This window comes from Drosophila ficusphila, unplaced genomic scaffold, assembly GCF_018152265.1.
Source record: "Drosophila ficusphila isolate 14025-0441.05 unplaced genomic scaffold, ASM1815226v1 contig_106, whole genome shotgun sequence".
NCBI lineage: Eukaryota > Metazoa > Arthropoda > Insecta > Diptera > Drosophilidae > Drosophila > Drosophila ficusphila.
This window is the reverse complement of record NW_025063993.1, coordinates 13,559,978-13,573,971: the sequence shown is the minus strand read 5'-3', so window position 1 is coordinate 13,573,971 and position 13,994 is coordinate 13,559,978. Positions and strand designations below refer to the sequence as shown.

General features: G+C 41.2%; 1 protein-coding gene across 5 annotated transcripts in view; it reads left to right on the top strand.

The window, feature by feature from the left end:
* The window catches only part of LOC108087536 (kin of IRRE-like protein 3), a 108,173-nt gene that overhangs the window by 73,562 nt on the left and 20,617 nt on the right, over nucleotides 1-13,994 (top strand). For 3 of the 5 annotated variants that reach the window (XM_043209268.1, XM_043209262.1, XM_043209266.1), the window contains exon 6: nucleotides 1,157-1,325. In XM_043209268.1, coding sequence (XP_043065203.1) covers nucleotides 1,157-1,325 — 169 coding nt within the window. Of the gene's footprint in view, nucleotides 1-1,156; nucleotides 1,326-1,367; nucleotides 3,735-13,994 lie in introns of those variants that run through there. The other 2 variants (XM_017184943.2, XM_017184945.2) reach the window with 2 other exon arrangements.

Genomic DNA, 13,994 nt, shown 5'->3' with positions numbered 1-13,994 from the left:
TCATTCTGAAAATGTTTTATAATTAAATAAATAATTTATTTATCCATGTAATGTAAAGTAAAGTAATGAATTAATCATGACCTAGGTTTTTTTACATTTCTGTCAGAAGTGGCTTTTATTTCCTATTGGCAAATTCGGTAGTTGTTTAATCGACACATTTCCATAATCGGTATCGATGGATTCGTTCTGCCCAATTTCCTGCTGTACTTTCTGATGTCTATATCAACTTAGCCATCCTCATCATTATCAGTGAGGCTAACTTTTCTTTCATTCTTCAAACTATCGCAAATGCCGTCGATTAGTTGGGATTAGATGGCAAATTATGCGCCAGACAGTTGGCCCGAGGTCTTTGGCCAAGGGTTGTGGGCCGAGTCATTTCCGCCCTTGTTGTTTTCAGCACTTTTTTTTGCTTCGTTGTTGGCCAAAGTCTTTGCCCTGTCAGCGGCATTATGTGTTAATATCAATTCTCTGTCAGCTCTGTGCTATATCGTGAACTTTGCCCCCGCCGGCCTCGTTGTATCGGCAAATTATTCCGGTATTTGTTTTTGTCAGCCGAAGGAAGCGACTTAATATGCAGTCAGCTGCTGTTAGAGGCAGTCCTCGACAGGTCCTGCCATCCTGCAGAAATCGATAATCGAGTCGAGGCTCTGATGGCTGCCAGAAAGTAATAACCATAATGAGGAGGAGCCTTAAATCGGCCTGATTTGCATCGAATTTCACGCGATCTTTGATGTCAAGAGTTGACTTTAATCACGGCCCACACATACTCATCGAATTCCAATTAAAATCATCATTTCGAGAACTGTCAGTCAAGGGCAGCTGTTGCCAAGTCACGTGTATTCGTATTCGTATTCGGTGACACCTTTAATTATTTTGCAATTCAAGTGTACATGTTACACGTTAATGATGGCGGGCTGAGGAAAATCAAAGAAAAATCAGGCTGTAATTTCCACTAATTTACTTAATGTTCCAGGTATTCTGTTACGTTTTAGGGTGGGGTCGAAAATTTCATTCGGACCAACAGCCGTCGCAACAAGAAATCTGCTGTTTGTGTCCCTCATTGTTTTGGCATTAATGTGCGAGAAGAAAGGGAAAGGGAGAGATGCCTGGTTTTATAAACGAAATGTACTCACGATTTGCCCTCCTCCATTTGCAGGTCATTAATTATGATTCATCAAGAGGCGGTGTGTCGGTAATTACCGAAAAGGGCGATGTGACAACCTCGTTTCTGCTCATACAGAATGCAGATCTGGCCGATTCCGGCAAATACTCCTGTGCGCCCTCCAATGCAGATGTGGCCAGTGTGCGTGTGCATGTCCTAAATGGTAAGTACCCCGCATCGTAATTCCCATTCCAATCCCCCTCAGTTCCCCCCAAATTCCCAAAAACAGCCCAAATGGAGGCTCCGCAAATTGTTGCCGTCCTCTGGGCAAATACTCGAATGGTCCGCCCATGAAACGCTATTTGTAGGAGGACGCTTACATTAACTGACAAACGAACCCCACTGAAATCTAGTGCGATGCCACTTTGTTTTCTTTGTTGCGCTTCAAGCCTCGATGCACACGGAAAAACGTTGATACTATTGATGCTCAAAGATACAAATTGCAGATCCAATTTGCATATAGTTTTCTTAAAAGAATGCATAGATTGCCTGTTTGGTGACACTTGAAAAATGATTCATTCAAAACCCGAATATGAGTTGTAAATTGTCCAGAAGTTGTTTTACTTCTGTTAAATATTTTGGGAGATATTAAAAGCTTGTTGAAAAAGAATAACTATTTTTTTTTTTAGATTACAAGCAATAATTCAAATTCTACTGAATACAATAAAACTTTATTGAAATTGATATAAAAAATTGAAAAAAAATATATGAAAATTATACATTTTACTTATTCTATAGAAATCCTATAAAAATTGATTTTGTGCTGTGTGGCAAATTTGAAAGGTCCTGGCGGCGTCGCTTTTGCATGTGAATACATGTATCCGTGACAGGGCGTTCCCCAGCGGTACGTTTTATGAAGCCAAATGGACTTGTCCCAGCCCCAGTGCTATTCTATTCCGAGGCAGATCCTCCAGTGGAGAGGAAACCACCGAACTCTGACCCCCACTGAACCACTGAACCACTGACCGCCTTGACCCACTGAAAAGCGAACAGAGACCGGCTTCCGATTGCAATTTCGGCTCATTTCCGCCTGCATGCAGGATGCCCGTGACTCTTTCACAATTGACCGGGTCCTTAATAAATTGTGCAGGAACTTAGTTCGCTTGATTTCCACCCGGACCGCAGAAGTGCAGCGATCCAACCAGTCCGCCGCTCACAGTTTCCAGTTGCCATTCGCCGTTCGCCATTTGGAAATGGCCCAATTTCGGTTTGAAGTTTTTGATGTGGCCCACGGGGGCCGCTTTGCTGCGTTGGATGTTGATGTTTTGTAGCGGGTCCATTTGCAGCACATAATCGCATCAATTATGAGCAAATTAATTAGCACACTGCGGTTAATTGCAGTTAAGTGAGTGCCAGACAGAGTTTCCCTAGCTTCCCAGTTTCCCCAGCTTCCCGACTTCCGAGGGTTTTCCAGCTTCGCGGCGAAAGGATTTCCACCGCCGACAAAGACGGATGCGGGTGACATTTACAAATTGCGAAAGGGACTCCTCGCCCGGGCGAAGGGATTGTTGCAATTTGCCAGCATAATCGTTGTCGATCGTCGTGGATTTGACACAGTTAAAATAAATTACGTAATTGTAGAGGCCAGAGACAGGGGAAAAACAAGGGGGCGGCGAACGGGGGAAAACTCCCTGCGACAATGACAACGAACGCTATAGAATTTGAACTTTTGGGTGGGGAAAAAGGCGGGAAAAATGAGGAGCAGCGCTGGTTGGGTCGACAGGAAAAGGAAATGAAGGGGGCACGTTTTTCAATCATGCTAACAGCACCTTGGTGACCCTAACCACCCAACAATCCAACCAGACATCCACCCAACCACCCAACCACCCACCGCTTGCCGCAAATGGACCGCAAATGGTAACGTGCGGAAATCCATGCTGTTGCCATTGTAAACGTTTGCCAGCCATTATGCATGAATGCATAGAAATAGAAAACAGCGGGGGAAAGTGGGAAAAGCGCGGAGCTGGTTTCCCCTGCAGCCAGGTGCTCCGGGGACGTAGATGGAGGGGCGATAGTGGGTTAACAAACAAAATAATGAAGCAACAGCTCCACCATACAAACGATCCAAAGGCCGCGCACCGTGAACAACAAAAAAATATATAAAAAAAAAAAAAAAATGGTCACGGGATATACGAGTCTGCATTCCGCCGGATGTTCTAAGCGAATGAGCGATAAGCTGGAGAGTGGAATCTGCTGTTTGTGGAGATTCAAAAACGGTTGAAAAAAACTTAAACATCACTTTAATAGATTGGCATTTGAAAAGGTGGCAAACATCTAAAGTGCCTTTAAGTGGCCACTTGTCAAACAAATCGGAAATTAAATTAAAAGACAATCGTATTTACACAACAAATATGTACTTCATTTGCTTGAAAATATCCCTTCAACTTTAAACCTAAAGTGCGTTTAAATTGCTGTTCAATATTGATTTAAAGGGCACACTAATAAAGTCTCATTTATGTAGATGTGTAATTTATAAATAAATTCAATTTTTTTTGCTACTGTTTCAATAAATTTAATTCATAAAAATGTAACACAAAAATGAACAATTTCAATGCGCCTTTGAAAAACATTTTGCGTGGTAAATTTTTTTTTACATTTTTTTAAATCGACTAGAAACGAGAAAAAATATTTTCACAACATTCTGGTTTCACATCTGCTTTGTTTTACGTATTAGAAAAATAAACAGAAATAAGTTTTCGATGAGATTAGCTCTTAGCCACTTTATTTTTACAAAAGCTTGTGCCCTTTGTTTTGAAAGTTTAACGACAAACCCATTTGTGTTATTGGAAAACTATTTGTAAAGGGAATTACCAAATCCGAAATATGTTGTGAACTGAATGAGTTTTGTTTCCTGTTCTGCTTGTTTGTTGTGGTATGAACAAAAGCTTTATACAGGCGTAATCTGGATAAAAATCAGATTATCTGTATGGGGTTAGATCTTCAAATTCGACCTTCGCCTACGTTTGGCCACAATGCGTCTCGATGGGTCGAAGGTCACTCAAATTCAAGCGTTAATGACAGAAACAAGGGCCTCGTGTTGTGACAGGCAAACACAACGCAGCTCGGATTTTGGCTTTCAGAATGGTGATGTCAATTGTCCATTTACCAGTCCCCTTTTCGGGAAATTTCTTTGGGCTATTGCTATACTCCTTCCGGCCAGGATATGCTTGGATCGTCAAGAATAGCCAGGTGCTGAGTGATTGATTCAATGTTCTCTGCATTTATTTATTTTTTTTTAAGTGTTAAAAACGACTGTGGGTTAAAAAGGATGAACGAAAAGAAGATTCAGCACTTCTAAGACCATAACTTAATTAATTTTTATCCAAATGTGAATTTAGTTAACTTTTTATTTTTGCGTAGATTTTTTTTTTAAATTTTTGTGATTCAACACATAATAATTATGACAATAATAAAAACTGTATATTTTGAGCTTTTTTTGATAGCTTATATAAATAGGAATTAATGCTGCATTAACAAACAATATGCTTTGTCTGCCAAGCTCAGCAAATATTTTGAGATGTTTGCCCACACGGCGTCAAAAGGAACTGGGAGCTGTCAGTGGCACAACATGCGAACCATCACTCCGAAGAACACGTCGAATTGAGTTTGGTCAGAGCCACATTTCGGGGGAATTTTGAGGGTCTGGGCATCATTAAATTGGATACGGAGACCACAGGCGAAAGCCACTGTGCACTGGTTGCCTCCGGAGCAATTGCACTGGATGCGTCCGTCAATCAGGCAACAATTGGGTAAATCAGGACTCCGTGCAGGACCGAGTCCTTCCAGGACGCGCCGTCGGAATGGCTAAGCAGGTTGTTTGCCCCATTTGTTGCTGATGATTTGGATGCATCCTTGCACTATTCGAATCTGTTGGGGGCCTCCACCTGGCTCCATTCAATTATGGCCGATGGAGAGAGGCGGGAGTCTGACGGGGAATCAGGTGACTCGTGGCTCGGCATATTGATATTTGTCTGACGGACAATTCTGCCTTCGCAGTTTACACTTGAGAAATCAAACGGAATCCCCGACAAATGTCGTGCCATCTGATCCCAGTGACAACCTGTAAAAGAAAAAAAAAACTGTAAAGTTACGAGGAAATCCCGAGAAAAGCAAAGTTCAAATTTCGATTTATTTTCGCCAGCTTGAAATTTCTTTGGCTATTTGTGTAGCGCTTTTGTTGGCTTCTCATCAAATGGCAAACGAGTCAGGCCAAATCAAGGAAAGTGTGAGAAGTTAAAGCCTTGACCTGCTTCCTATCCAACAAAAAAAGTAGAGAAAAGAGGCGGTAAATCCCTTCGCTTGCTGCACGTATCGAAAGTCACCGGAATGTCCTGCAAAACACACACACACACACACACACAAACAAACAACCAGGGACGCCCGAAATCCTTTAGTCAAGTTTCCCAGGATGGCGAATTTATTCCACTCGGTGTGCTCGACAACGTCGTGTGCTGCAGATTAGCTTTGTATTTTGTCACAGGAAATTACATTGCGCCTTAAGGATGCCGTGGCGCAAAAATTTCGTTTCATTGTTTGCGCGTTTGTAGTTGTGTGCACCGCCGACTGAGGGCCCATCCTGCTGATCCTGGACTTTGGACTCTGGTTCGGGTCCTGTGAAAAGTCCATACTAGAGTCTGATTTTCCCAGTGCCATTCCTCGCCCTTCACTGTGGGAACTTTAAGAGTCCTTGAGCTCGAAAATGATTCTTAACTAAGGAATGATTTGTAGATGAAAATTGAATATCTAGGTAAAACTAGGGTTATAAACTACAAAATAATAATATCATACAAAACATTGAAAATTAAATACCTGACTGTTTTAAATAATAGTTAATAAAAAGTAAATAAAAAAAAACCATTTATATTTATTCATTATCGGATATATCAAGCAAAGAATTGTATATTGCTTAGTTTAAGAACCCTAAGCCTTTTTCTCTCAGTGTAGCTCTCAGGTATGCTCCTTTACCATCTTTCCTCTAATCGTGAGTACGTGTGCAACTGAAGTTGGTGTGTGCTCTTGGATTGGGGAACACGGAGAATCCTGGCAAGTGTCCACCTGCCCACTGCCCTCCATTCCTGCCCCATTAGTTTGTACATTAGTGCGCAGCTCACAAAGCCAACACTTCCTGTGCGGATGAGTCTATGCGAATGTGACGCACTGTTGTTGCTGCAGCTAGTTTGGCATTCCGGCAACACAATTTAATACAAGTCAAAGCAAATTGCACAGGCGAGATGTGTGTATTTAAATGGCAATGATGCCATGTGTTGATAGTGGCCTACAATTACACTTAGAACGATAAGGGAGGGTCTTGAGTTATTTATTATTTTCTTCATTAATTTTTTTCGTTTAATATATATTCATCGATTCCTAAAAAATATAACTTTTTTCTGAACGAAAATTAAACGTACAGTGAGCACATAGGAAAGACGTTATTATAGCAGTTCTTATTGTTTTATGATTATCGTCCCGATTTCCTTCGGTGTATCTCCCTTAAACTAATGCCCAGAAAAACTTTCCTCATAACTTATGATAACATTTCCGTGTGTGCGTTTCCCGCCATCACACACTTATTGCGTTCGCTTCATGCATAGTCAATCCTCAGAGATTGCCGACTAACATAATTTGTGCCATGTTGAACAACGGCAAAGCCAAGAAGGAAAATCTCGGGGAAAGCAAAGAAAGCGAGGAAAGCGGGTGAGCTGCGACCACAGACCAACCCGAAATTTTGGCCACAGCCAACACTACACAGAAAAAAGACAACTGTTTAATTATATATTTACATGTGATGCAGTATCTTAAGTTTTTATCAAAGATTATATTAAACTGTAGTGTCTTAATAATCTGATAAATTTTAATTCATACATACTATATATAATAATTGGAGTACTATTTAGCATGAATACATTTTGTGAAAATAGTTTTTTTACTGTGCATCAAAGTCTAGTCAACATCTCTGAGCCAGCTTATAAGTTTAGCTTTGGGATAACTCCTTCGTTGCCGTAAAAAGGGGCGAAAGTCCGGGGAGTCGGCAAACAAATCCGCAGCTAATAATATACGGCTTTTGTTTATTAGATTCATACATTTTCTAGCCAAGTTTTGACGCATATGCGTACGTGGGCGAATATTGTAACGTGTGTGTGTGTGTGTGTGTGTGCTAGGGCTTTTGGCCCATTATGTTTGCTTTTATGGGCGCACTGCGTGCCGGAGTGGCCAAAAAACCGAATTCCATCTTCGAGACGCCACTCGAAGTGATTTTAATAAAATTACCAAAGCGTGTAGGTAAAAACAACTTGGAGCTTGCTGAGCAGCATGTAAATCCTGGCCAGAAATCGCTGCCGTTGGCAGAAAATTGCTGGCAATGCTTTGGGCCAATGATGAAATCGGGCCAAATTGCATGATTTACGTAATGGAATAAATAAAATAAATTGCTTAATTTACTGATAAATTACATGAGCAGCAGCCTACGAAGTTTCGCCGTGACACATGTGGATGTTGGAGTTTGGTGGTGCGGTGGTTGGGTGGATTTTCCAGTGGGTGAGTGGATCAGGGTGTCATAGTTTCACTTACGATTCGAAGGCTTTCCTTCCCGCTGGGCCTTTGTTTTCCTTTGTTTCTGCACTTTTACTTTGGCACATTTTACGAGATTAATTTCGTTACCTTTTTCGATGGACTGAGGATATTGTGGGTGGGTTTGGGTGTTTAGGGCTGATTGGGTGGTTGGACAGGGGTCAGGTGCAACCGCAGGCGTAACCCACACACACACAGAAGTAAAAGAAAAATGGCGGCCTGTTCGGAAGGCGGGTAAACTATAGCTACTTAACCCACAGAAAACGCCGACGCACCTGGCTCCTCCCTCGAATATTTTGCAAAAGATTTATGCCAAAAGCTAATTTCATGGAAAAACGTATTGTTCTCGTGTGTATTTTGAGGTCAGCATAAGCCGCTGCACTATTAAGCCAAAAGTGTTCAGTTCGCTGGTCAGGCTTATGTTCTGCTGTTTCGGCCACGTTATTGCCGCCCGACTTGACCCAAATCTAATTATTTATGTTAATCGCTCTCCGAAGCCAGTACAGTATTTCAAAACCGGAATTAATTCCTCTGATAAGGCTGTTTACATCAATTTAAATGGAGTGCATCTGGTGCACTTAACAGAGCTCAGTTGGCTGGAAAAGCTCTGCTTTAAGCTTGAGCTTAAGAAAATAAAAGTTTTGATCTAAATGAGCTCATAACCAAGTGGCTGCCGTAATGGGACACGTTCTTAGCCCAGTTGGGCGAGCAAACTAATCGAAAGTCAGGACACTCCAGGTCACTGGACAAAAGTATAATCACACCAGCAGCAGCAGAAGCAGCAGCAGTGGCAACACAGTCAACTTCTGCAATCTGCCAGGGCTAATCTCAAAGGATACTTTCTCTATGTGTATGTGTGTGTATAGTATGTGTGAGTGTTGTGTCCTTGCAAAGTCATCCCGGCATATTGGCCCTCTATCAATGCATCTGCTTGGTTGAACCCTCCATCCTCGCCGCATCGAAACCCATTTGAATTTTCAATTGAAATCAAGTCTTAATGTGACCCAACTGGCCAGGGATCCAGACTGCCACCAAATCTGGCTGGCCAAATTACAGCTGGACTCATTTATGGCCAGGACGGATATCAAAATTTAATTAAATTTTCATTTTCAATTTCGCTGCTGTTTCATGTGTGCTTCTGTATGTGTGTGTGCTTGTGTGGGTGGCTTAAGTAGCCTGCTGAACTCGATTTTTTCAAACACTACAATTCCAATTGAGGACATGGCAAAAACTCAATTATGACAACCGAAACGAGCAGCCAACTGAGAGGGGGAGAGCAAAAAGAAAACCCGAAAAAACAAAGGGGGAAATCGGTGAAAAAATGTTCGATTATCCAGCACTCGGGGTGAGCATTTTTCATCGTGTATTTTGTCATTTCCAAATTTGTCACATGACATGCGGCGGCAGCCAGCAACAACTTGCTTTGGAATAATGTTGGCTTTGGCATTAATGCCCTCGCATCCCCGACACATCGCCATTGCCATTGCCATCCCGATTCCGCTTCTGAATCCCCATTCCAATTCCCAAAACTGACATTCGAATTCCCCGTGCTCTCGAACCCAATACCAATCCCACTTCCGATTCCCTTTGCCCGTCGGGTCGCTCTGGGGATTTTAACGAATGTGATTTGAAAATCAAGTTTTTGCGCAAATTGTGAAAACGAATAAAAGGCATCAATCATTCAGTCGAGCTTCGCATCGAGTGAGCATGGAGTGTATAGTAAATGTCACTGCCACGGACTCGTTCGCCTGGCCAGCAGGATAATGCGGCAGGATGGCTGGCGAAGGGGAAAAAAAAGGGAGTGGACACTCCTGGAGTCCAGGACTCGGTGGACTTCCGTTTGCCGGGGCATTTCCGCCGGCCACTAAGCGCCCTGCTCAATATGCCAGACTGCCATGCTGCCACGCTGCCAGGAAGTTCGTCTACGAGCGAATCCTTGTTCGGCATTCAGGAGTTCATGAGTTTGTGCATTTATGCGCTGATCCCCTTTGCGAATTTCCTTTCACTGCAGTCTGCGATGGCATATTAACAAAGTTAAGCCAGCACATCGGGTGCTAACGTATATTTACTCCGTTTCTAATGAGATTTCCAGGTACTAATAGGAATAAAGGTGGATGGACGAAAAGGGCGAAGCAAAGACTTTGCCTTCGAAATAATATATGCATAAGTGGTCTTGGAACTGTGGGTTTAACATCACTCACATTCGTTAAAGTATACCAAAAACTATTGCTAAACAAAAATTAGATTTTAGCTCACAATTTTTTTTGTTTTAAGCTTCAGTTCATTTTTATTTATTTTATGGTTTGATTAATAATATTAAAAAAAAATATTATACAAAAAATTATTATCATAATTACTAAAAGTTTAATGTGGTGAATATTTTATTGTATTGTATTTTATCTATATATATTTTTTTCCCGTGTAACTTGTTTAGTTCATAAACAGCAAAATTCATGAACACTCCGGGCATAAACTTTAATTTCAGCCTGCGAATAAATGTGTGTTTATTTGTATTGCTCGTATGCCTCAATTTGCTGGCAGACTGGTTTAGGGATGATGATGATGTTTTTGCCACTGCCGGCTTTGCCCTTCGGCTTTCACCTTTGGCTTTTATTACCCGAGCCGGCGCTTATAGAATGTCCACTTCGAGGCAAAATACCTGCTGGGCGGCTTTGGCTTTTCTGCACAGGTGACACATCCATTTGTTGGCCTCTTTGATTATGCCAAACGAACCGAAAACCGTTGGCGAGGATGGTGTTTTAGCCCCGGCCAAGCTGTCTCCAGATTATGTCACTGTCAAATGGTAAATGGTAATTTGTCTGCCAGACAGGACCCTTTTGGTCTTATTGGTGTTATTTCGCTGGGCACCCGGAGGGAACCAAAAATTGCATTTGCTTTATTAATTAAATACCAATTTGCGATCGCAATTCAATTATGAAATGCACAAACACTCGGTTGTTATTGAAAACATACTCTCACGTTTTATTAAATTTTTGGTCGCATGACATACGCAACGGGTGGCAATTCAAAACTGAAAGGAGTGAAATATTCCAGCTAAAATGTTGAACGAGCGATGAAATTCAATTCTAACTTAAATTTATCGCTTTTCCTGGAATTTATTTGACACCTGACATAGAAGTAAAATGTCTTTATACTTCAATTTGCTTTCAATAGCGAACAAAGGAGAAAGTTCTAAGGCTCAACAAGCAAACGTTAACAATGACACTTTACAAGTATATATATTCCTTAAAGAGTTTTTTTTTTAATAAAAGCGAAGATGAGTTGGCTTGTTTATTTTGCTAAAAAAATATAATAGCGCAATTGTCTCAGTCTCAGTTTCATGCCTTAAGCTCTGATAAATAATAAATATTTAGAGTAACACTTTATTCCTCAGAGAATAAAACGTGCATTTTTCATTGGATTCAACAAACTGATCAACTTGCAAACTACTATATTGTCGTATCCCTTGGTTTCGCCTACTTAAATGGGCGGTCGCTCTGTTTACCCTTTGATTCCGGCTGAAAACAGACAAAATTCGAAACGAAATATGAACTCTTTTTTAGTTGTTCCCGAATTGAATCACCCCACCTGTCCGCCTGTCCGTGTTCACCTGTCTATTACCAGAACTGACACAGCTCCCCCCTTCGCAGCTGCAGTGATGCATGGCCGCAATTTTATTTCTATTTTTTCACGAGTGCAATGCAGTTTTTGCCGCCATGAGGCAAGGGCAAAGGGCGGGCAAAAAACGTGCAACATATTCAAAATTGAAACATGCAGAGTTGCTAGGCACCCAACTTGCAATTTTTGTTGTTCCCTCTTTTTTTTTCTCCTCCGAATATTCATCCCACATGACGTGTGCCAGGATGCAGGATACAGGAGGCAGGAAACTGACGGGTAGTGGGTCATTGTGTTGCACAAACAAATGCTTATGTTTTTGCTTATCCGGCAGCCGTCGTTTCCCAGATTGAAAGCCATAAGAACGTCGCTTTCGCAACTACCTTTTTTTTTGCCACAAAATAGTAAAGGTGAAAATCCCGAACTTTTGGCGGTCAGTTTCTTAATTGAAGGTTGTTTCACAAAAAGAGCAAGAAAAAAATCGACAACATAAAAGGATGGGAATCCCGGCCGCAATCTTGCATCAGAAGCGTTTCGGGCATGATAGAGAAATTTGTTCAAACTCAAAGGCATTTGTTTTTAATTAAAAATTTCCACTTGGCGAACTTTGGCGACCCGCTGGAAATTACTTACTACCAACTACAGATACCCGAACCCTTTCTTTCGCCGTATCATCATAACGAAAGAAATGGCTGTATTATACACACATAATCAATTTAGCTATGCAATTTTAATTACAATTTGTGGGCGAGGGGTCAGCACACATGCCACGCCCATCTCCATTGGGAGGGCGGAGTGTGTGCAAATGGCTGCATAATGGAAACACCATCGAGTCCTCGGGTGCATTTACACTCTGCCGGCTGACAGACAGTGTCTGCGAAAAGTTAATACACATGACGTGCAGCAAATTATATTTATCGCGCATCGGCAAGCATCAAATTATCATGGTGTGCCGCGAACCGCAGCAAGGAGCGCAGCCAGGATCTCGGCGTCTCATCGACATCCCCGTGGTCCTGTCGCCGTTGCAAATTGATGCTTAAGGACAATTTTCACTTCATTACGCGCTGGCTGTTGCCGCCGCCGTTGCCTTTGCCTCTCAATCTCCATCTCCATGGCATTTTTTTTTAGGAGCACTTGCACTGGGTATCTGGGGAGAAGTTGGCTCAGGTGAAAGGTTTAACAGCAGGTGAAGTCTAAAGGTTAATGGTTTAAAAGACAGACAAATACAAACGGTGTTAAATATTATTATTATTATTATTATTATCTAATGCTAACTTATAGTTAAAAACTATAACCTAACAATGGTTTCATTTTTAGAGCTATAGCAGCAACAGGCCTTAAGCTCGCTTTTTGTAGTTTAGCAGTTGTGATTATTATTTTTATTGTATTTTACAGATTTTTTATATCTTATATAGTATGTTGCAATTATTAAGGAAAAGTATAATTTTCTGGGTGTTGATTAAATTAGGATTTGAGATACTGTGGAGAGGGTCTTGGGAGTTGAACAATGCAGTTCGTTGGAGAGTAAGGGCGGGACAAGAGGTAAAAATATGGGTTAGGGTAATTGGGTTGTTGTTGCACATGGGGCAGATAGAGGAAAGGTTTATATCAATGTAATGCGCGTTGGTGAGCTTGGTGTGTCCAAGTCGTATTCTGTTGATGATAATTTGGTGTCTTCTATTCATTTCGTATTTGTGTGGGAATGTTGGGGGTTTTATAAGTTTGTACCAAGGAGAGGCTGTTTCCAAGGTGTCTATCAGTTCATTGTCTGAGCATTGTTTAAGGAGGCGAGCAATGTCAGTAAAGTTGTAGTTAGGGGTGTATATAAGGGGGGATTGAAGGGTAAGTTTGGCAAATGAGTCAGCAGTTTCGTTACCTTTTATTCCTATGTGGCTAGGAATCCAAATAAGGCTTATTTTTGGGAAGTTTTTGGTTAGGATGTTTCTTATTGATGTTATATAGTAGGAGTGTTTATTGTGGTTTTTAATCGAGTTAAGGGAGGAGAGGGAGTCAGTGCAGATTGCGTGTTTTCCAGACTTTCTTTGACAAAGTTTTGTGGCTTCTAGGATGGCAATGATCTCGCTCGTGTAGGAGGAAGAGTACATTGGAAGTAGACCGGATTTTAAAAGGTTATTTTCATCGGTAATACTGAATCCAGATATACCATCAGCCTTAGAACCGTCAGTATATACAAAATTGTGTTGTGGGTATGAGGATTGTAAGGACCTGAAAAGTTGTTGGTAGGTTGTTGCAGGGGTATTTTGTTTATTATGAGATGACAGAATAGTATCTATAGCTTTATGTATGGTTGGCATATTAAATTTATTACATTTACTGGTTCGGATAGGAGAAACGGGAAGAGATAGATGGTTGCATGTTTTGATTATTCTGTCTATGGTACTAGGGTATTTGTATATTCTTTTGTGTGGCTTTATTAGTTTAGTTATATGGGTGTCGTGGGCGAAAAGGATATTTTTACTTAATTTGGCTGTAAGGAAGTTTCGTTTTTGTTCTATTGTGTTTGTTTTAGATTCTAGTAGTAAGTTGTTTACTGGAGTGGTTCGATAGGCTCCCATGGCTGATCTTAGAGCTGCATTTATTATTGTTTTTAAGCAGTTTAATTTAGATTTGGGAGAATACCCGTAAATAG